The sequence below is a fragment of the Pinus tabuliformis genome, chromosome 1_2 (assembly GCF_031772625.1).
Source record: "Pinus tabuliformis cultivar Carrire ecotype Pingquan chromosome 1_2, CPIR1, whole genome shotgun sequence".
NCBI classification, from domain to species: Eukaryota; Viridiplantae; Streptophyta; class Pinopsida; order Pinales; family Pinaceae; genus Pinus; species Pinus tabuliformis.
In genome coordinates this window covers 12876012-12900246 of record NC_142298.1, presented here as the reverse complement: position 1 = coordinate 12900246, position 24235 = coordinate 12876012, and the positions used below count along the sequence as shown (strand labels likewise).

General features: G+C 37.6%; 2 protein-coding genes across 2 annotated transcripts in view; both read right to left on the bottom strand.

Annotated features, from left to right (window-relative positions):
* Positions 1–2016: 2016 nt before the first annotated feature.
* On the bottom strand, positions 2017–2771 carry LOC149204072 (uncharacterized). Its single transcript, XM_089397028.1, has 2 exons — positions 2232–2771; positions 2017–2073 (listed from the first exon to the last, which is right to left on the bottom strand). Exons 1-2 carry the CDS (start codon positions 2769–2771, stop codon positions 2017–2019), a joined length of 597 nt encoding a protein of 198 aa, XP_089253154.1.
* Positions 2772–3728: 957 nt separating this feature from the next.
* LOC149204071 (protein PAM71-homolog, chloroplastic) overlaps positions 3729–24235 on the bottom strand; it is a 346946-nt gene continuing 326439 nt past the window's right edge. Inside the window, exons 6-10 of the mRNA XM_089394627.1 lie at positions 7131–7291; positions 4855–4920; positions 4488–4538; positions 4300–4404; positions 3729–4212 (exon numbers count right to left, since the gene is read on the bottom strand). Of these exons, the coding sequence (XP_089250753.1) occupies positions 4147–4212; positions 4300–4404; positions 4488–4538; positions 4855–4920; positions 7131–7291 (449 nt within the window). The 3' untranslated portion in view covers positions 3729–4146. The remainder of the gene's footprint in view (positions 4213–4299; positions 4405–4487; positions 4539–4854; positions 4921–7130; positions 7292–24235) is intronic.

The following is a 24235-nucleotide window of genomic DNA, read 5'->3' as shown; positions in this document are numbered from 1 at the left end:
AATTTTACAACAAATAAGTCATGTGAAAAAATTTGGTAAAATCTACATGTGAAAAAGACATGGAGTCAATTATACACACAATACAAAAAATGGTAATAGTATCTCATTAGGAGGTACTTTAAAGTCAAGATAGACCATGATAGCCTAAAGTACTTTTTGAAGCAAATATTGTCATCAATAGTGTAACAAAAATGGGTAGTAAAAATGCAAGTGCATGATTTTGAGGTAACCTACCAAAAGGAGAAGGATAACATAGGAGAGCTTGTTCTACAATGAAAGCGACCTCAACTTGATATTCTATTACATCTTCTATTCCAGTGTGGCTACAAGAAGTTCGTCGTGAAGGGAAACATGATAACAATTCTAAACAAAAAATTCAATGTATAAAGGAACTAATGAACTCTATGGAACATCAGGAATGGAACAAAGATACACTTTGGTATAAGGGTAGAATATTTTTAATCCTTTAATCAACGTTAAAGTAACAAATATTAAGAGGACATGCAGGGTTCCTTAAAACATATCAAAGGATCAAAAAAAATGGGAGTAACGAATGAAGAAGATTATTGGAAAATTTGCAAGGGAGTGTAAAATAAATGAGGAGATATCAGTGGAATTCATTATAGGGTTACCAAAATTTGAAGGTAAAGGTAAGGATGTCATTTTTGAGATCATTGATAGACTCACAAAATATGCACATTTTTGTGGAATTCAAATAACATATATGACTAGCCAAGTGACTGAAGTGTTTAAGAAGCAAATCCATCGACTTCATAGTTTTCCTAAAGCATTAGTAAGTAATAGAGATCCAAGATCACATGAATCTTTTGGAAAGAATTATGAAAGATGAGTGGAACAACACTTGCTATGACTTAATCACATCATCCACAAACAATGATCAAACAAGAATAATTAACAATTTTTTAGAGACATTTCGAACCAACCTCTATGGTTCATCTTTAGGATCAAATGTGTGAAAAAGTCAGTGAATAATGGACCAATAAATAGAGGATAGGGTTGGGAAGATAATGAATGGATGGAGCCAACAGGTTTGCTAATGCTCGGAAATATATTTATTTTACTTAATTAATTATTAATATTTTTGATATTCGTATGTTTATATTGTCATGATATTTATCATTTTTATTAATTACTTGATATGGAAACTAAAGCTTATATAAAATTAAAATTATTTGAATGTAATGTTAATAAAATCTTCATAAATTTAATTTAATTTAAACTTTTTTTATTAGTTGATTAATGTTATTAATTCAACTATTATGATGTTATTTATTCAAATATTGTGATGTTATTAACCCAAAAGTTTTTGTATTAATTATTTTAGTTGACATTAATTAATACTTAATGTTATTTATTCAAACATTATATGATGTGATAATTATGATGCTATAATATTTCAAATATTATAATGTTTAACTAAAAGTTTCAATATTAATTAATTTGTTGAATTATTGATGTTAAATTTATTTAGTTTTAACATTAAACATCTAAATTTTATTGTTGAGGAAGTTCCTAGGTTCTGATGTTAGATTAATATTATGTATTGATCTATAAAGGTTTAAAGGTTTCTGGTTAAATATTTATAATGTTTATTATATTAATAATGTTTTTTAGTGCTTGATTCGGTTAATTAGGTTTGAATAAACTAATTAAAATATTAGTTTAATGATTTTAGGGATAGGTGAACCATTAAGAGATAAAGGGGCCAGGGGTACCTAGGGGACAGTAGAATCCCCCATTAGTGTAGGAATCCAATTGTCACTAATTTTCCAATCGTCATCACGGTTGAGGTTATTGGGGCGTTTTCCTATTTCTATAGCTTCTCTAAATTTTCTACGGTGACAATAATCGATTTTGGCCAAAACACTGGAGTTTTCGATGCAAATGTAATGGTTGGTTTTACTAAAATGCTCGGCCAAAGCTGAGGTTTTGGAGCGGTTATGTTTGATGTCAGCGGCATGTTCTTGAATCCTAGTTAATATCGAACGACCAGTCTCACCAATGTAGGATTTTCCACATGAACACGGAACCAAATAAACCCCTTTGTGGTGCCTAGGATCAATGGGATCTTTTACAGATTTCAGACATTTGCTAATTGTATTCAAGGGTTTGAAAGTGGTTTATATATATATATATATATATATATATATATATATATTTTAAATGTGTGAAATCTTATCAGTGGTGCCTAGAATGTAGGGAAGGTGAACCTTGCCTACACAGTCATCCAATGGTTGTTTCTTTTTAGGATTCTCCGCTTTTTTGAAAGCTTTGATTCCTTGGTGTCTTCTATATCCATTCTTTACAAAAACATCTAAGAGGTGGTTCTTCTCTTGATCAAAATGATCATGATCCGAAATACGAACCGCCCTAGTAGCTAGAGTGTTGAGCACCCCGAGTTTCTGAGCAGGATGATGGTGAGAGTTGGCATGCACATAGTGTTCTGTGTGGGTTTTCTTGCGATAGACCTGGTGAGATATTGAGCCATCTTGGTTTCTCTTGATTAGGATGTCAAGAAATGGAAGACATCCATTCTCTTCTACTTCCATTGTAAACTTGATATAATTTGATTGACTGTTAAGGTGCTCTAGGAATTTGTCCAGGTTTTCTTTTCCATGAGGCCAAATGACGTAAGTGTCATCTACATATCTTTTCCAAAGCTTAGGTTTTAAAGGGGAAGACTCAATGGCTTTGGCTTCAAAATGTTCCATGAACAAATTGACAATGATGGGGGATAGAGGTGATCCCATGGCCACACCACAAGTCTTTTCGTATATATCATCCTTGAAGCTGAAAAAGGTGGATTTTAGACAAATTTCTACTAATCACCATCATTCACTGACTTTTTCACTAACAATCACCATCTTCCTCAACGACATTAATTTTGCCACTATTCTTGGATGCTGATCACAAAAGACAGGTGAGAAGGATGATGTTTCAGTTTCTGGACCTTTACTTATAGAACTCCCACTCTTCCAAATAACACAGGTCTACCTGTTTGGTTCAGATTCAAAACATGTGTGTAGTCCTCTTCATCCATCCAAGGTTGTCATACCGAACAGTGGATAACACACCCAAATATTAGATAATCCAAAATTGTTCTAGAATGTGGACATTGCTGGTTGAACCCTGAAGATAGTTTTTAAAGCTTTGGAAAGGGCAATAGACTAGAGAGAACCTTAAGAGGAACAAACCCAAAAGAAAAGGGATTCAGAGCTAACTCACCATAGCAAGGTATGGTCTCTTATAAATTCCCTTTTCTTTACCCCCACCCCACCAATTTTTTTGCATTAATTTGATGTTAGTTTCATGTATTTTTTTGTTGAATTACATGGTAGATTAGAAAGTTTCTATCTTGTTTACTGAGCTAGATCAATAGTTTTTCCATTGTAGAGGAGGGAAAAGAATTTTGCATTTGCTTTGAGTAAGCTATAACTACTCTACCAACTCGACAAACAAGCTTGGGAGATTCTTCAAGAAGCACATATAGGTTCTTTTCCCTTCTCTCCAAAACCCTAATTTAGTTTAATATTTTTTTGCTTGCTTGATAGATTAAAATTCATTTTTCTTGTTCTGTGGTATCCCAATCTGCTATGTGGGATTGAGTAGTACCCACTGTACCAATATTCCCGTCAATACTATTGTGACATATTATTCTCTTGAAACATTTTTTCTATCTCTGAGACTATCTACCAAGTTCCACCAAGTTCGTTGAAGATGGAATTTTATTGCATAGGATGGAACACGTTACATGCCCGTAAAAGTTGTTCTCCAAAATTGGTGACTTCAACAATCAACTCCGCTTAAAAACAAGAAACCTTAAAAGCAAGTACAATGAAGTTACATGGCTTCAAAGTCACATGCCAACGCAGGGACAAGAAGAAAATGATTTAGAATTTATACAAATGAACATGCATTTTTATAGTCGTGTACCAAGTATCATTCCCCTTTCTAGAGAAACTCAATTAAAATAGTCAAAAATAGGGGATAGAATATGTTTGTTGTGCTCAGCTGTTCCACCATTCTTATGCTTTTCCAAAGGGCTCATTAAAGGCCCCAAGATCGATCAGGCTTCAAGTCAGTTTGACTCAGAAAAAATGGTGGAGAAATGACTCCATAAAATGTTCAAAAGGCTCCCAGTAGTGTCGCTATAGCGAATACAATGAACAATGCACCTCCGAGATATCCAACCTGAGATTTGATTTTCCAAGAGAAGTTAATGCACATCTGCAGAATGTACAAGTTGTAAGAAATATGTGAGAGAGGAGTGTTATTTACCACTTTTTCTGAAATATACTGAGCAAGAAGTCCTCCGCCAACAACAGCAATTGATGTTGCAGCAAGATGTCCACCAATGGCCCCGCTCGCAACACCCCATGGAGACTGTCACCCACATAACGCATCATAACTGAACAGACATTCGATAAGTGCTCTTGTAAATCGTAAGACAATACTAGTAAACTTACTTGTGCAGCACCTAGGGCAATGGTAGCTAACATTGAACGATCCCCCCATTCCTGCATATTGATTATGGAATTGGTTTGTTAAACAAAGAATATAAAGTTTCTACTTGAATATCGATCAGCTTTGAAGACTGTTAAGGATATATTATCATATCAAAGGGTGTTCACTGCATGACATTGCCTCAAAGGATATACCATAATAACATAATACCTAGTACCAATTCGAGCATTAGCATGCAAATTTTGAAACATTGCAGGCAAACCAAGCTATAAGATAAACGATTGAAAGTGGAAATGTTAGAGGGAAGATTAAAATTTAAAATTTCAGTTTTTAACTCTGGCAGGATAATCAACCAGAGAAAAAACTCACAGCAAAAAACGCAAGGCTGAAGGACTTCCAGATTATTTCAGCCGGTGTACTCAGTCTCTTTGAAACCTGTAATTCTACCAATATGGTCAGCAAATTTGGAAAATAAATTATATTATACTGTCACTTATCAATAATAAAAATAACTTTTATAAAACCAAGTTGAATGAAAATAAAAGCCAGACCTGCCTATAGTTCAATAGATAACCTATATAACTTGCACTTCAATCACTAAGAAACAGGCAATTAAAACCAAGTCAGATGTCAACTAACACAAGGAAAAGACTTCTTCACATGATAAGTAAATCTACTTCATAACTAGCTTTAGCAAACAGATCAGTAGCCCCATGACTTGTCAAATGATTTGTAGATTAAATAATGAATATGTATTTAAAATACAGAAATCAGACTCATTTAAGAATTATGTGGATCCAAACTTGGAGTAAACAGTGCAATAGTTTCAACATGTTGGCAGAAGACACTATTTTCATAACAGCATACCAGGAAGGGTTTGGATCCCTACCACTTGACATACACCTAATAAGTCCAAAAGTGAAGAATTCTGCACAACTGTTTAGGCACTCCATTTTGCCTTGTACACCACATCTAAAGATCGTGGAATGAAATTGCTTAAACTTTACATTGCATGGGTACCCATATCATTAGAGTCGTTACCCATGAAGCAGGTATGTCCCAGTACTGGTATGCCCAAACAGGTACAGGATGTACTTGGGTATGTCTGGGATGTCCTAAAATGTATCCTTCCATGAGGAAAGAAAGAAAGAAAGAAAAGGAAATATAAATTTTATCTATCCTGTAAACATAAATTTTAACTTATAAAAACGACCGAAAGATTTTTTTTCACATCGCAGTCTATTGAATTGTGGGAAGCAATTTTTGGCAAACTAGGGTGATTTTCTTGTGTTTGGCACTTGTGGCAAGCAGACGTCACCTTACATTAGTGCTTTTATTGTTGAGGGAGTTGAATCTTCAATTGTTTTACAGTTGGGCAGTATTTTTCAGGTGAGTTTGGCATGGTTTTATGTTTGTGACAGCAGCTGCACAAGAGCAGCTAGTTTCTTATGACAATATTCTTCGTCTTATCTAACATTTAGGTAGAGAGTTTCTTGTGACAGCAGCCATTGCTCCTCTTTTTTTTCACTTGCGCAGTGATTTGTCATGGTCGAAAGTTTCTTGTCATGGCAGCTGCTGTTCCTCTTGTTTTGCACTTGGGATTTTTCTTCAATAAGAAGAGATTTTACAACTTTTTACTCTTATGGGCCACAGTTTTAAACTGGTTTGTGATCTTTTTCCTTGTGGGTGGCCTTTTTAGTACGTATATCCTTTCTATACATTATCATTCTGGCTTCTATTTGTGCTGTTTAGTCAGGTTTAAATGATTTCAATGATGTAAATCTAATACCTATTGTCCTTTATTGTGATAAAAATGCATGGTTTTTGAGAGAAAATGTCACTGCTGCTGCTTTCCAGGGAAACCACCAGAAAGAAACACAGAATATTACACAAATAGATAATAATAAAGATAACCTAATTTAAGGTCATGGCCCAACCAGATGCAAACTTGATGTATGTGATCCCTTTATTTGTGGGACAGAGACCCGCTCCCTGCATGGATTTTACTGCTTAGTGTATGGATGTGTACATATAGAAGTTTATTATCAATCTAAATAGATTGCTTCCACAAGATTATAGTCATTTCCAAATCATTAATATAAGTGCTTGAATTAGTCAATCGATTCCTTTGATGAAATCAAATTTGAAAAGAGAAAAAAATATCCATTGTCGATGGAAGTGATGGATAGTTGAAAATGGAAAGTCAAATTGCAAGATTGTCACCATTGTCATATTGAATACAGACTGAATTGGATCTCAGCGAACTCCAATCCCACAAATTGCACCCTAAAATTCTATATAAAGCTTGTCTGATGAATTATGATTATGACACGGATATTTAGAATGAGAATCAAGAGATTTTTTTTGACTCAAACATTGATACTTATTGAAGAGTTTGATGCAACGAACCAGATGGAGTTCTTTCTCTGCATTAAAAATATTAAAAATAATGAGCATTTCCAGGAACTTACTTCTAAATGTTGAATGTTTAAAACTATACCCAAGTTAGTACCGATAGATTATCATTTTCATTCTACATTGGCCTCAGATTATTAGAGATGAGCTCTGTGATCAATTTTCTTCGTGGTTGTTCTCAATAGATTAAATTAAACAGACTGTGATTAGTAGTTTATACAGAGGACTACCTCTGTCTTCACCAGTTCCTCAGCCTCAACAAGTTCACCAAGCTCAGGCACATCAGCTCCACTCTTTTTTGATTCAGTAGGAAGGTCCCAAGCATTTTTTATAGATTTGAAACCAAAGAACAGAAGTAGAGCCACTGCTGCATACTCTCCTATAGGTAAGGCTGCACAAGATTAACCCATTATTTATAAATCTATACAGGAACCTCTCTTCAAACAGAACATACACACATTTTGAATACATGATTGTACATATGCACATTTGCATAAATTAAGTATATCCATGGAACACAGATCCCTTATGTACTCCCCTCTAATGTATTTGAAATTTACAATTCTACCACTACCATTAACTGCTTCAAATCATCTCTGAATGGTAATTCTCTCTCTCTCTCTCACACACACAAAGAAGGGAGCACAAAAGAGTGGAAGAGGACAAGCCATCATGTCATCTATCTTTTAACAATATTCGAACAGTCATTGTCTCACAGGTCATTTGTGGCAAAGCCATTTATTTGTTGAGTCTAATGTGGACTGTACTCAAGTCATTCATTTGTTTTCAGCCCACAATTACACCACTGCAGTTATATACTTGGTGAAGTTTTCCAATAAACATAATATGGGCATAAAGGGACAAAATACAGAAATTGCACAAAATGAGTGATTGCTCATCAGACAAACATGAAATCTTGCACACTTTTATGACGTGACACTGATAAAGAAACGAACATTCCAGTACTTATTAAAAAAATAACTATACAGATTTATAATGAACCAATCAGCCAACAAAACAGTATAGAATCCAATCAATTTCAAAAATCCCAGTAGATGAAAAAAAGGGAGATATTGATAAGAAACAATCTTAAATGCTGCATATGCATTGCATGTTAGTGCATCTTTAATCAAGAAACATGATGTGGAAGAAAACCAATGTCGAATCCAATATACTGTAAGGAAAAGCAAAATGGAACACCTGTCTCAAAATATTTCCTCTATGGATTAAAACTTAAAACCTCCTTTATCAACACATAATTCCTATCGTCTAAATGACAAATGATATCAAGATTCCATTAGATGTCAGTCAAGGGGGAAAGTGGGTCCAAGGAAAATACACAATGAATCAGACATACAATCTTATCACAACTGCTAATGCTCAGACAAGGCAATCAAAGGTATGGAAAAAGTAGGATTTGAGATATGAATAAAGATCAATTATTTCCTGAGTTTAGCAATGCAATATAGTATCCTAACTCTAACATGGGGCAATCTTCAGAAAAGAGGATTTTCTGGTTCATCAAAATATATTTTTTGTCATGGAGCTGATGAAACTTCTGATCACATATTGATACATTGTCCAGCAGCCAATTTCAGTTAGAATGTGGAAATTTGTTAATGAGGAGATAGAGAGAATAGTTTAATAATATTTCAGATCATATTGGAAATTGGCAGAAGGTGAATTGTTAATCTGACATTTAAATCAAATATGGGAAGTTAATCCTCACTCCATTTGTTGGAATTTGTGGGGAGAAAAGAATCAAAGAAGTTTCCAAAACCTTTCTTCTTTGCACATCCAAAATTCCAAATACAATAGAGGATAACAAGGAATATTAAAGAAACGATTGAACCCAGAGATTTACTGTTGTCCCAAAGGATGCAAGTAAACTTCAAGCATGGAAAATTGGCTGTGTTATAGCATATTTTTCCATTACCACCCTAAGATGCATGCATTGCCGTTTTTCCATAACTCCCTTGTACTTGCAGACCCCATCTCTCCTAAGAACCCTTCAAAAAGAACTATGTTGGTTCATATATGCTACTCCTAGTCTGACATAACATGTACATATGTGTGTTTCCTTCAAGCAATGCATGTATATGCGCGAGTTCCCCTTCAAAAAATACATATACTTTAAAAATGCACTAAAAAATATAAATGTGCGCAAAATCACGTGTTTTTGGGTGGAGTTTACGATTTTTACTGAATGATTACCTCCTATAGTCCATAAGTAACCACCCCAACCATCAAAAGAGTATAAAAGCAGGCCTATGGTGGTGAGGAGAGGAAGCACCCTTATGTTGATGGATCAATTAAAAATCTACAAGCAAGTATTTTCCTAGGATTTTAAGAAAACTCCCCCTATAAGAAACTGTTGTTTCCTGTTCATTTCCCTTCCCTTCTTACATTGAGAAAGAGACTCGTCCTCTTTCATTTTCATGTGTTGAGCAAAGGATAGCGAGGAGTATACCTTCAATGGTCCAGGTGGTGGTTCTAGGGTGGAGTCGATAGCTAGAACTAGGTGACATCTACTCTTTGTATTGTTTCTCTAATTAATATAGATAGCTCACTTCTTTCTCGCTCTTAGTTCATTGTTTTTTTTACTCATTTCATGGAATTTTGTCTTAATGGTTTGATAGTGACTAGTTATTTGGCTTTGATTGGTCAAGGAAGTTAAGGTTTTATCACTTGTATCTATTATACATGTTCTTGTCTCTTTTGAGTGCAATTTGGTGGTTAGGTTGTGAAGTGAGGTTTTAGGATTGAAAGAACTTCTTAGTCAGATCTTCTCCAATTTTCAAAATCCCACATACGTACCCTAATCGAAAAGGTAGTTATAAGAATACATGTTTCCCTGCTACTTTGGGTTTGAAGTCCGTGTTTTCTCTCTTTTCATCTATTATGATTTTAACCCTAATCATAGGAAGTATTTCTCTAAACACTTTAGAAGTGGTGTAAGACCTTTCAGGATAATATGAAGTATGATTGTCATAGGGCCATGTGTTATAAGAAAGAACTTAAAGTGAAATTTAAAGTGAGACAAAAGTAGAGGCATGATAGACTATAAGTGTTATGGACAAAAGTGTGGATGAATAAGCACAAACATGATAGGATGGTGAAGCACACAGTTTATGCACAAAGGTGAAAAGTGCACAATAGTCAAAGCAAAAGCATGCGTAGTATGATGATGACAACAGGTGTGCAACGAGGAGCATGCACAATGTGGACAATAACCATGCATGACAATGCAATAAAACACTAGAGGATGTTGAAGTGTCACATTATGGGGAAGTCAAAGAATCAAGCATATACCCAAGTAGTCAAATGGAAGGTTAAGTGACAAAGACATAGGTGAAGAGTTGCAAAGTGAGTTGAATAGTCATCCTAATGAGAATAAGGAAGATGGAAGTGATTAAAGTAGGTTAGCCAGTCTTAACATAGACAATTAGATTGAGGTGTTAGTCCTAGAATAAGAGCCAACAAGAGTTGTTAGTGAATCAATCGAGTTGTTAGTTGTTTTGGTTTCAACATGGGTATGAAGTATAGATTAGTGTAGCATGTTGTTCTGCATTGCAAAGTATCAAGATGATGTCTAATTTGATGTTATACCCATGGATACTCATCACATGTTGTTGGAAGGTACACACGTATGGTAGGAGAACAATGTGAGACAAGAAGAATAAAAACTACACCATCATCAGGGATGCAAGGAAATTCCAACTATTGTTGATGAAATATAAATAGGCCAAAGAAGTATTGCTTTTGTTAGGAAAAATATTATTGATCATAGTGAAGGAGATGGATGTTACCTAATAGTGCCAATGAAAGTGGTCATGCACAACAAAATTGTTAAAATTGGCAACTAGCGCCAAACTCCATGTGGGTTATCTTATTTATGGCAGCTAATATTTTTCTTGGATCCCTCTCATTGAGAGGTGTAGGATTGATCTAAATATCATCTGATTCCAATAAGTATTCATGGAGTTATGAATTTATTTGCGTTATAAGACAATTCATCAAGGTCGGCCAACAACCAAATAAACCCCACATGTGCTCAACATTTTAGTATAAATAGAGGTGGCCTTCAAGTCATTTCAACACACTTGGGATCTCTTCCTCTCTCTACTTGTCTTTGGGTTTTAGTAGGAGGAGAGATCCTAAGGAATAACGTTGCCCTGATTTAGAAGAAAGAAAGTCGAAACTGCCGGAAAATCTGGAAAAGCCGAAACGGCCAAAAATGTCGGAAACGCTGGAACTGCCGGAAAAGCCGGAACTGCCGGAAAATTCGGAACTATCGGAAAAGCTGGAAATGTCGAAAAAGCCGAAACTGCCGGAAAAGCCGAAATTACCGGAAAAGCTGGAACTGTTGGAAAAGCCAAAACTGCCAGAAAAGATGGACTTGCCGAAAAAGCAGGAAATGCCAGAAACGCTGGAACTGCCGAAAAAGCTGAAAAATCCGGAAATGCCAAAAATGTTGGAACTGCTGGAAAATCCGGAACTGCCGGAAAAGCTGGGACTGCCGAGATTACTGAAACTGCCGGGAACAACTGGAACTGCCAGAACTGCCAAGAACAGCCAGAACTACCAAAACTGTCGGGAACTGCCGAAATAGCTGGAGCATCTGTCTCCAAAGGAGAGCAGCATGCAAGGGACAACTAACTAACATTGAGACATTTGTATGTTACATAGCAGCAAATACACCAAGCATGCAATGTTACAGCTAGCATGCAAGGGACAATTAGCATGCAACAACAAGCATGCTAAGGACAACAAGCATGCTAGGGACAACAAGCAAGCAAGGGACAACAAGCAAGAAAGGTGCAGCCAACACATAGGTCAGGATGGCAACATGGTGCAGCAATGGCACATAATGTAGTACAGTGATGGGTACAGTCATGATTAATGAAGCGTGATGAGATGCAGCATAGTGATGATGGGTGCAACATGGTGCAGCGCGGTGAGGTGCAGCGTGATGACGAAATGCAGCACAACGATAGTTGAAGGAGTCACCTTGGAGAATTAGTTGAAGCAGCATGTCTTCAACTAATCTCATGTATCATCTTCTTAGAGATGATCTATGCTCTTATCTAGATAAGTCAACTATTGAATAACATATAAGAAGAATTGATCAAGGGTTTCCCCGCATTGGGATTTGTCCTTGGCTAGCGCCCCATCTTGTGTCCTCTTGTCTTGGCTTGTCTTCTGTGATTTATGTTTATGTTCTATCTACAGTTTACTTTAATGCTGATGTGATTGCTAATCTGGAAAAGATATGGAGCTAACTGTGAAAATTGAAATAAATTGCTCTAAGCATAGAACATACCTAAAATTAACATGGTATCAGAGCTGAGGTGAAGACAATGCCCAAGCAAGAGTGAAAGAGAAATCACCGAAGACAGTTGGGAAAGGACAAAAGGATCAGTGGATTCCTCATCCCTCTTCAAATTCACCAAGGGTGAAGTCGAAGCAGAGAATATTATCAGAATGGCGTAGCGGAATATGGCCTACCTAAAGATCACTTCATTGGAAGACCGGATCTCAGGGTGGAAGGAAAGGCATATAACTAGTTCGGCCATTATGCGAAGGAGTGTCCGAATGGCAGGGACACATCACTTGATGATGATAACAATCATTCCAAGGACATCTTCAATGATCAAAGGAATGACAGGTAATGCAGGTCATCAAGGAAATGGCTGACTCTTCATAGAAAGCAAGGAACCCCAGGTATGAAGAATCAAATGTTGTTTTCGATAAGATAAAGAAGTGTTATCTTGTATTGGCCCTCTCCTTCAGGTTATTTGGGAATCTAGGTTATAGATTGTAGTGCTTCAAGGCACTTCATCAGATAGATGGGTGCACTCTCTAATTTGGTAGATATGGAAACAATTGTGGGATTACACTTGGAGCCGATGCCACCTATCCCGGAAAGGGTGTAGGGAATGTTAACTCTCAATTGAATAAGAGTAACTCGATTCATTTACAGAATCTCTTTTATGTACCTGATCGCAAAAAGAACCTAGTGTCCATCTCGGAAATAGAAGTCAAAGGTTTTATGGTGGCATTCATCGATGGAAAGTTACGTGTTAAAAAATATAATTTTCAAAGATGCTTTTTCTCATGGGTGCAGGGTTGGCAATTTGTATCAAGTTGCAGGATGGTCCATTGGGGATCATGTCAATTGACATATCGCATCTATAACACCAAAGGTCTACCTATGGGGCCCTACCTGATGTGAGTCAAATGGTGATAGGGATGTTTGAATTCAAGTAGAGCATGAAGGTACATGTCTGAGATGTACCGAAGGAAAATCTTATAAGGGGACCATTCCCCTCGTGCAACAGGTCCACAGGTTTGGAACAACCCGAGGAGTTTGAGATTCATGATCAGGAATCTCATGTATACAGGTGGAAGAAAGCCCTCTATGGCTTGAAGCAAAACACCCTGGGAGTAGTATGAGAGGATTGATATCTGTCTGATGAAGTTGAGATTCACTAGGAGTGAAACCGATCCAAACCATTACCCAAAGGTTGTGGATGATAGACCTCCCATACCGGCACCTTATGAGGACGACCTATTTCTGACAGGTGCAGACCCTCTCATTTGTAGAAGTAAGAGGGAGTTGGATTCCGGATGTTGAATGATAAACTGCAAGCCTGTGACTACCTCGAGGATCTTAACTTTCAAAAGTTATATGGTAGTGATGTCGGACCAAATTTGGGAAACGCCTCTAAGTTTCATAAACTCATTCACGTGATGTTCTTGGTGAACTTCCGTTGGGACATATGTTTTGCAGTTAGCATGGTGAGCTCATATTTGGTTGAGCCTCACTGGATTGGTGCCAAGAATCTTCTGAGATATTTTTGGGGCATAATCTCTCATGGATTGAGATACACTGCCGAAAATATGAAACTGCATGATTATTCGAATGTTGACTGGGCAGGCAGTGTGGAGGATCACTATAGCACTTCTCAGTGTTGGTTCTCTTTGGATTCTGCTTCGATATCATGGATGAGTAGGAAGCAGAAGTCGGTTGCTATAAGCACCACCGAGACCGAATACATAGCTACGAGTATGATCTCGTGTGAAGCTGCATGGTTGCAAAAGCTCTTAAGTGAGCTGTTTGTACACATGATGAATACCACTGTGATTCTCTGTGACAACCAGAGGGGGCATTCGATTATTGAGGAATCCCGTATTCAATGATTGCTCCAGCAGATAGACATCAGATACTGCCTTATCTGCGATATGGTAAGTCGATGAGCAAGGAGGCTCCTTCGCATTGAGACTGATGTACAGGTCGCAGACATTTTGTCAAAGCCCTGGGGAAAGGTCAAATTTGTGACTTTCCCAAATGACTTGGAGCCATTGAGAGACCTTCTTATAAGGGTCCTGCATGTTGCGTGCATTGAACTCTGGGAGCTCTGGGGGGCTTGGGGTACTTACTGGAGCAACATACGACCACAGGGCGACTCACCCTCCCCTGGTGGTGCGCTATGAACAAGATGATTAGTTCTTTTGTGGGCCGGGATGATTAGTTCTCCCGTGGCAACTGAGGAACAAGATAATTAGTTCTCCTGTGGGCCAGGATGATTTGTTCTCCGTGGCGACAATGGAACAGGATGATTAATTCTCCTGTGGGCCAATATGATTTTTTCTCCGTGGCGACTGTGGAACAGGATGATTAGTTCTCCTGTGGGCCAAGATGATTTGTTCCCTATGGCATCCACTGACAGGATGATTCGTTCTCCTGTGGACAGGATGATTAGTTCTCCTATAGAGGCATCCTACCCATGCAGTCTGGGACTCATGGGAAGTACCTCTCATTTGATCAATGAGTAGGGAAATGAGGATAGGGACCATAGTACTACTATCGATGGATGCATCGTTGTATCTACCATACTCCCTATGCTAGGATGACCTCCATTGATCTGGGATCAGTATGAGTGGTTTGAGACACTCTCTTGTGATATTGATCTGGGATCAATAAAACTGACTTTGGGTCAGTAAGAGTGATGTGACACACTCTCTTCAAATGAAACTGACTTCTAGTCAGAAGAGAATGGTATGAGACATTCTCGATCAATTCTTCTTCTTCATGTTTCATCAGAGTAGAGCAGAGCTCGGCAGATCACAGTAGAGCAGAGCAGTGCAGGGAACTGATGGTAGAGATAGTACAGTCGGACATATGGATAAATGGATGGAGTTCTCCCTAGTTGAGAGGGAGTGTTAAAATTGGCAACTAGGGCCAAACTCCATGTGGGTCATCTTATTTATGGGAGTTGATATTTTTCATGGATCCCTCTCATCGAGAGGTGTAGGACTGATCTAAAGATCATCCAATTCCGATAAGTATTCATGGAGTTATGAATTTATTTGCGTTATAAGACAATTCATCAAGGTCGGCCAGCAACCAAATAAACCCCACAGGTGCTCAACATTTTAGTACAAATAGAGGTGGCCTTCAAGTCATTTCAACACACTTGGGATCTCTTCCTCTCTCTACTTGTCTTTGGGTTTTAGTAGGAGGAGAGATCTTAAGGAATAACATTGCCCTGATCCAGAGGGCAAAAAGCAGAAACTGCCGAAAAAGCCGGAAAAGCCAGAACTGCCGGAACTATAGGAAAAGCTGAAACTGCCGGAACTACCGAAAAAGCCAGAAAATCTGGAACTGCCGAAACTGCCGGAAAAGCCGAAACTGCCAGAAAAGACGGAACTGCCAAAAAAGACGGAACTACCGGAAAAGCTAGAAAAGTTGGAACTGTCGGAAATGCCAGAAAAGCCGGAAAAGCCAGAAAAGCTAGAAAAGCCAGAACTACCAGAAAAGCTGGAACTGCCGGGAACAAACGGAACTGTCGGAACTGCCAGGAACAGCCTGAACTGTCGAGATCTGCCGAAATAGCCGGAGCATCTGTCTCCGAAGGACCGCAGCATGCAAGGGACAACTCACAAACATTGGGACAGTTGTATGGTACTTAGCAGCAAATACACCAAGCATGCAATGTTATAGCTAGCATGCAAGGGACAACTAGCATGCAACAACAAGCATGCTAAGGACAACAAGCATGCTAGGGACAACAAGCAAGCAAGGGACAACAAGCAAGCAAGGTGCAGCCAACACATAGGTCAGGATGGCAACATGGTGCAGCAATGGCACATAATGCAGTACAGTGATGGGTACAGTCATGATTAATGAAGTGTGATGAGATGCAGCATAGTGATGATGGGTGCAGCATGGTGCAGTGTGGTGAGGTGCAGCATGATGACGAAATGCAGCACAACGATAGGTGAAGGAGTCACCTTGGAGAATTAGTTGAAGCAGCATGTCTTCAACTGATCTCATGTATCATCTTCTTAGAGATGATCTATGCTCTTATCTAGATAAGTCAAAGTGTTGACTTCTGTTGTAAACGTACTATTTCTCTCTCTCACTGCTAAACTATTGAAGAACATATAAGAAGAATTGATCAAGGGTTTCCCCACATTGGGGTTTGTCCTTGGCTAGTGCCCCATCTTGTGTCCTCTTGTCTTGGCTTGTCTTCTGCAATTTATGTTTATGTTCTATCTGCAGTTTACTTTAATGCTGATGTGATTGCTAATCTGGAAAGGATATGGAGCTAACTGTGAAAATTGAAATAAATTGCTCTAAGCATAGAACATACCTAAAATTAACAAAAATAACCATATATGACTAGAAGAAGATTCCTAATGTAGTAAAGATGTTGTCAGAGGAATACTATGACATAACATTCACATCTTTGCTAAAAGGATTACCATTGCAGAGGAAGATAACACACAAGATGAAGTTAACACTAGGTTTGACATTGTTCAATCAAGCAGTACATAGGATGAGTTGATGGAAAGCATAAAGCTGAACAGAAAGGTTGGATAGTTGTTGAAGGGATTTCAAAGAAAGAGTATCAGGCCATTTGTGGTTCCAATATTGATCACCCCTAAGAAGATGATTGTGATGAATATGTATAGATTACAACTATGTCACATGGTTCGGGTTGGAGTTAGAGTTCAACAACGATTAAGTTCGATTCAAATTCAATTTTTTTAAGAAGGTTCAAATGCAATTCACCATTTTATATAAAATAAGAAATAACATAAACCAATAAACTATGTATACCTAAATATTTATTTATTTATATAACTTAAATATATTTATTTTTAAATTATATAATTTAATTCATACACACTTTATGAATAATAAAAATAATGAATTTCACCTATATAACATAAAACTATATGATATGTTAAAAGTTTAAAGTATACAAATTTATATGACATTTGTGCTAAAATGGATGAGCCCATTGAACATGTAGAGCCCTTGTGTCAAGTACTACCTAGGGCAAGAGTAGAAAATGACCCCAAACTTTGCTCAAATCAAAACACGTCGGTGTTCTCCTTGAACCAATAAAAAAAGACATTCAGAGTAGACAAAACACAAATGGATTTTTCATTAGAACTAGTGGAGAAAGAAGCTCAGATTGGACACAATGCAAATGGAATTTTCATCGATGATGTCAGTAGCCGGGAACAATGCTAGGGTGTAGGTTGGAGGTAACAACATTGGAAACCCTCCCCAAACTAAATAGAGAACCACGAGCTTAAATCGAACCTAGGCCAAACATGAGTCCAATGTGAAGATTTTCTTGAGGTTTGCCAAATTTCGATCTTCAAGGTTCAAGTTTAGCAAACCCTTTGACATTGGACTACAAAGTGCTCAGTAAGATCATCATTAGATATAGACTCCCATTATCAACGAGATTCTCATCACCAAGGTTGGGCAACTTGATGGGCAGTTTGAATAGACCCAAATATTTCACAAAGATAAATTTGATGAGTGGGTATAGTTACAGCTAAAATATAACATCCTAGTGCCAAGCCTCACTAGGTGACCTAGACAATGTACAACCTAGGTTTGCATCTCAAGAGATTTGATCCCTCTGGGAGCTTGGTAGCTCCATAGTTAAGATGGATCTAGGCTGGTATAATTATTAATTATGCCCACGGGGCATAGAATAGGTGGTGATGGGGTGTCATTTTAAATCACTCCGTGGGAAAAAATCCAACCATGTTAAGGGTTGGTGTGGCCAGGGCCAGGTGCGATCCCCAGGGGATTTTGATGACTTAGATGCCCTTGGGTCGTAGTTTCTCAAGCCATAGGTCAAGCCTGAAGTAATCTCTGGAGAACTCAGACAACTTGACAAATTTTATTTTATTAATTTTAAGTTTTTCATTTAATTTAATTTTATTTTTAGTTTTAGTTTCATGTAATTTGACCAAGTCAAAATGCTTTATTGATAATTATAATTATTAATTATTTTATTTTTATTTTTATTTTAATGTAATTTAATTGAGTCAAAATGTTAAATAGGGCATTACATTACAACATCTCTACTATAGTGGTATGGAAAGCGCACCTCAGCGCAACAATGGGAGTGTCACCAAAGTCACCTTAGCAACCACACCCCTCGTTTTAGTGATGGACAAAATCCAACACAAGGCATATTTGTTTAGTAGATCTTAGGGATCAAATAATCCAATCCAAAAAAGCTAAATACCCCCTAAGTTTTCCACAAAGATTCCCCACCAAGGAATTAGGTCAAACCATTAGGGTTTAAGGTGGATTTATTAGTACTTTCCATATTTGAGTTCAAAGGGTCTTATGGCTCTTCTAGAGGCTTAGTTCAACCAATAAAGGCTCAAAGAATGTGCCCAAATACACACAATCAAGAAATCACCTTTAACTGAAGTAAACTAGCATGTAAAATCAACAATTGCAGCAATTAACTAGTTTATAACAACAACAAAACTAGCCCATATATTAGTATAATAAGGGGAAAAATGAGAGCTAAATATAAGAGTAAACAAGAGAAATAATTACAAAATTTTTCTGGAGTTAGAAAACATATAACAACAACAAAAACCTAAACGTCAGCCTTAATTTATGGCTGGAAAATACACTTGAAATGACACTTTGGGTTTTCCAATAAATATTTCAAATAATTTCTAACCCTAGGACAATAACATCTAGGACAATAAATACTGAAAATATATGATTTTGCTGTAACTAGATCCTAATTTACCCCAAAACAAGTAAAGGAAATGAATTTTGGAGTTTAATTCATTGACATAAGACAAAAGACTAGTGTATTTCTTAATATAGAGCTAATGGAGTCTAAGAGTAACAAACTTGAAAGATTTGGAGTAGATACAAGGCTTGAAAAACTAGTGTAAGTCCACTCACTTATCCCTAGGGTTAGAATCAAGGCTCTCCATCTTCAAAGATGAGGTAAGGGAAGGAGCCCACTTGCTACTTTCTCAAAGTCTTGGAAGAAGGGTTTGTCTAAGAGAGTGACAAAAACAAAATACTACACCCACTTACTTAATACTTAATTACCATAATCCATTAACAACAAACATGATAAAAGAAGCCCACTTACTAGGTTTATCATGCATTCATCCAAGCTTCACCAAAAGCCATCCATGAAAAGATTGCCAAATCCACATCAACAAGCTCTCAAAGAAGTCGCTCAACTAGTTCTCCAGAGTGAATTAGAGAAGACAAATCATCCAAGAGAAGTATATCTCTCAAGTGCACAATGATCAAATGAATGTTAAAATTTGGGAAACATCGGGATGAATTTCCCCAAAGGGAAATCCTCTTGCGCCAAGGAAGACCCTAAGGCCCACATGAAACCCATCTATCCCAAAGAAGATCTCAAATTGTATAAAGGAAATTATTAATGCATGGGCAAGTATTTACTATATATATTTGAAGCAAATTCAAATTTCATGTTTACCTCGAAGAAGATTTCAAGTCGGCCTTTCAAAAGAGGACCCCATCGAATTATATATAAAGAGGATCTTTGTGACTCATTCAATACAAATCATGAATAGTAAGGCTCGCATCCTTATATCTTCTGAGGTTCACATTTGATGGATATGATAGCAGTTCACATTCCTTATGGCATGCACAGCCTCGCACTATTCTCTATGGGCAGATCTCACACTAATCTTCTCTATGATCTCATTTCTCTCTATATGGCATCTTATCTCAATTGCCTCCTATAACTAACATTACAGTATCGTATGTCTAGCTCTATTGCTCAGATCACAGTGATGTATGGCTCACTTGATGACTCGCATTACAGTATCATATATCTCGCTCTATGGCTCGAATCACAGTGATGTATGGCTCAATTCTGGGCATCGCATCGCTACACAGTATGGGCACCGCTTCATTATATTGTATGGGTATCGCTTCATTATATTGTATGGGCATCACTTGATTGTATTGTATGGGTATGCATCGCTGCACAGTGTGGGAATCACTTCATTATATTGTATGGGCATCACTTCATTGTATTGCATGGGCATCACATCGCTACACAGTATGGGCATCACTTCATCATATTGTATGGGCATTGCTACATTGTATTTTATGGGCATCACATCGCTACACAGTATGGGCATCACTTCATTATATTCTATGGGCATCACTACATTGTATTGTATGGGCATCACATCGCTACACAGTATGGGCATCACTTCATTGTATTGTATGAGCATTGCATCGCTAGACTGTATAGGCATTAACTGTACATGACAATGCTTGACGGGATTGGCATCGTTGGGTTTGGCATTGCAGTGACTGGCATCGTTTGGATTGTCATCACAGTGGATCGCAATTTAATATTGCAATGGCATCGAAATTGACATTGCAGTGGTATCGTAATTATAATGACTATGGCTCGTTTGACTTTATTTCAATCGCATTGCTCTCATGGTTTGACTCTAATTACAAAGACTTCACATTTATATTGTGGCTCTCTGATATATCTAGATCTATGCTATAACTTGCTTTGTGTTATGGTGTCTGCACTACATTATGTGATCTATGGTCCGTATTAAATTATGGTATGGTTTCACATTCTCTCTGTAATCGTCTCACATATTACAGTGATCTATGGTTAGCATTACAATATACATTCAATGGAGAAAACAACCTAACCAGTTAGGGTTCTTCAGTGGCAGTTAGACTATAACCTTGTTCTCATATGATGCATAAAGATACTTAATGTCAGTACCCATATTCATTATGATAGTACCTAGCAGAGATTATGATACTTGATGTTGATAACAATGACTTTGATGGAAAGAGATTTGTGATATATAATACATAACAGTGACACTTCAATGATATGGCTGTGACGGTGAACTTGATGTCAATATGGATGGTAGAGGTGACTATGACTATGGAAAATGTTATATTGTAGCAACTCTCTTTGCCTTGTCTCATTCAGTTCACAAACGAAGTTGTGTACTGACTTGTGTTGGCTCTAGGGAGGCTTGCTCTGATTGTTGTATTTCATTCTCACTGTATTTGTATCTCAACTGAACATTTGATGAATATCTAATAGAAGAAGAATTTGGATGGGTTTTCCTCCTTGTGGGAGTTTGCCCTGGTCTCTGACCTAACTCCTGGTGTCTTTATTATGTATGTTTTTCTTATGTTGATCTTTACTGTTCCGCTACACTATTGATGTTATTTTTCTTTCTACATAATTTCTAATGATGTTATGGGGTGAATGCAACATGTAAATGATGAAAAAGTTTGTAAATGCAATTATCTACAACAAGAATAATCTAGCCCTAAAAATTAACATGATATCAGAGTTGTGCTGAAAAAAAGTCATTGAGATCACCCCTATAGACACCTATGATGGATCAAGCAGAGTGAAAGGGAAGAAGATGGAAGAGAACTAAAAGAATGCTAGGGTTTGAAGGAAACCCTAGGGAGACCTTTTGTTCTTGCAAGTATAAGCTAGGGTTTGGGAGAAACCCTGGGAGTGCCGTAGATATGAAAAAGCCATGGTATGATTCAAAATTAATCATGATATGATAAGAACTATAAGATGCCATTTAGTTATTTAAGTACCCATGATAGATTTAGAGAAACTATAGGAGAAGGGTATGTTGTAGACTCAATGGTTATCATATACATTGATGGTTGGACTTGGTTGTCGACGATAGAGATAAAGTATAGAAGTGGCTCCCATGAGGATGCACTTCTTTTAAAGACAATATTGACGTATAATTGATAAACAGTGGCACATCTTGGTTAAAAAGGAGGCAAGATCCAGAGGGAGTTGATATTCCTCATCAAAGATAAGTATTTCCAAGTCTTATGTTATTTCTTTGTAACATTGCTCTTGTTTAGAGTTATCATTTTAGACTATTGTTCATTCTTCCTGCATGAACATTTGAATTTCACTAACCTAGGATAAGGATGTGAGATCCTTTTTGAGGATCATCAAGTTGTAGAACATTGCAGTAAGAGTCAACCCTAAGAAGGAGTCAGTGCAAGACAATGAAGAAGCCATTCTTATATGTGGAGAAGATAGACAATCCTACCTTATTATTAGGACTTAGTCCTTAATATCGAGATTGAGAAGGATGCAGAGCCATCCAATGAAGTTGGACAAAAGCTCAAACCTTGAAGGAAGGATGACAGTCTCCCACGTTGATAGCAATGATTGAAAAGGCTTCCTATTCAGATGGAGTAGATTATCAGGATGAATGCAACAGTTTGATGAGATGATAAAGAGTTATATGTCCTTCATGCAAGGACCATTCTAGATCACAATAGTGTTAGATGCTTCAGTGATATTAAATTCATCAGTGATAAGGAATATGCAGCTCTAGTTGTTGGATGAATTAATCAGATATAAGTGAAGTTGGCTTCCACCATGGTATATAAGGAAGAAGTGTACTTGGAACTACCTCAAGGCTTTGAGGCACATGAGATGAAATTCATGATTACAGATGAAAAAAAGTCCCATATGGACTCAAGCAAGCCCTATGATCTTGGCGTACTTAGATTGATGGTCATCTGATGCAGACATGTTAATTTTAGGTATCTTCTATGCTTAGAGAAATTTATTTCAATTTCCACAGTTAGCTCGATATCTTTTCCAGATTAGCAATCACATCAGCATCATAGTAAACTGCAGATAGAACATAAACATAAATCGCAGAAGACAAGCCAAGACAAGAGGACACAAGATGTGGTGCAAGCCAGGGACAAACCCGAATGTGGGGAAACCCTTAATCAATTCTTCTTATATGTTATTTAATAGTTCAGCAAAGAGAGAGAGATAGTACATTTACAACAAAAGTCAACACTTTGACCTATATAAATAAGAGCATAGATCATCTCTAAGAAGATGATACATGAGATGGTTGAACTCAATTGAAGACATGCTGCTTCAACTGATTCTCCAAGGTGACTCCTTCACCTATCATTGTGCTGCATCTCGTCATCATGCTGCACCTAACTGTGTTGCACCATGCTACACCCATCATCACTATGTTGGACCTCATGACCATGCTGCACACATCATACTGCTGCACCTTATGTTGCCACTGTTGTGCCATTGTTGCACCATGCTACCACAGTTGTTCCATGTGCCATTACTGCTATCCGTGACATCTCCATTCCATGTTTGGCATACTGTTGTCCTATTTGCTATGATCCAACAAACATCATAGCCTTGTTGTCCCACTAGCTTGCTGCACCAAGCACCATTGACTAGCTGTCCCATTTACCATGTCGTACAAAGCACACTTGCCTAGCTCTCCTACTTGGCATGTTGTACCTTGCTGTTGTCCTAATGAGTTTGCAGCACCATGCTTTCTGCTATCCCATTGCATCATGCCATCATACTATTAGCATTGTTGTCCCATTGTTAGTGACTTGCTGTTCCTATGTGGCAGCATCCAACACCTAAGAAACCCCTCCACATGGCTGCTAACAGATTCTCCAAGTGTCTAATAAATCACTGTAGATGTTGCCACTGGTTAGGGCATCTAACCACCAAGTCTGGCCCCTCACTTTGGTTACCACAGGCTGCAAGCACATCACATCCAAATTGATCCAAAATAATGGACCCAACACAAGTCATTAATGGAGAACATACATACCTATGTACTATTGTTCATGGATAGAGTGCGATCACTGGATAGGGCATCCTTCTGTAACCTACAAAAGCCCAACGATCATGCCATAAATCACCTTGAATTATGCGGCCTCCCTTTCTTTACAAGGAAAGTGACCTCCCTGTTAGAGGAGACACCTACAACTCCATGTATAGGGATGTCTTGACCATCAAAACAATACTTACAAGCCTGCGGTTTAATCATCCCTTCACACAAACCTTCCTGCCTCTTCAAACAGTCACAAGGGTGACCTTAACGTCCCCTCCCCTTTGCTGAAGTAGACCTTGTATTGCATCCTTCTAGCCCAGCTCCTTAGCCCTCCTAATAG

Coding starts and splice junctions, on each gene's coding strand:
- LOC149204072 (XM_089397028.1), bottom strand. CDS start 2,771: ATGGGATCACCTCTATCCCCCATCATTGTCAATTTGTTCATGGAACAT. Junction 2,074..2,231: donor TGGATGACTGTGTAGGCAAG/GTTCACCTTCCC, acceptor CATTGATCCTAG/GCACCACAAAGGGGTTTATT.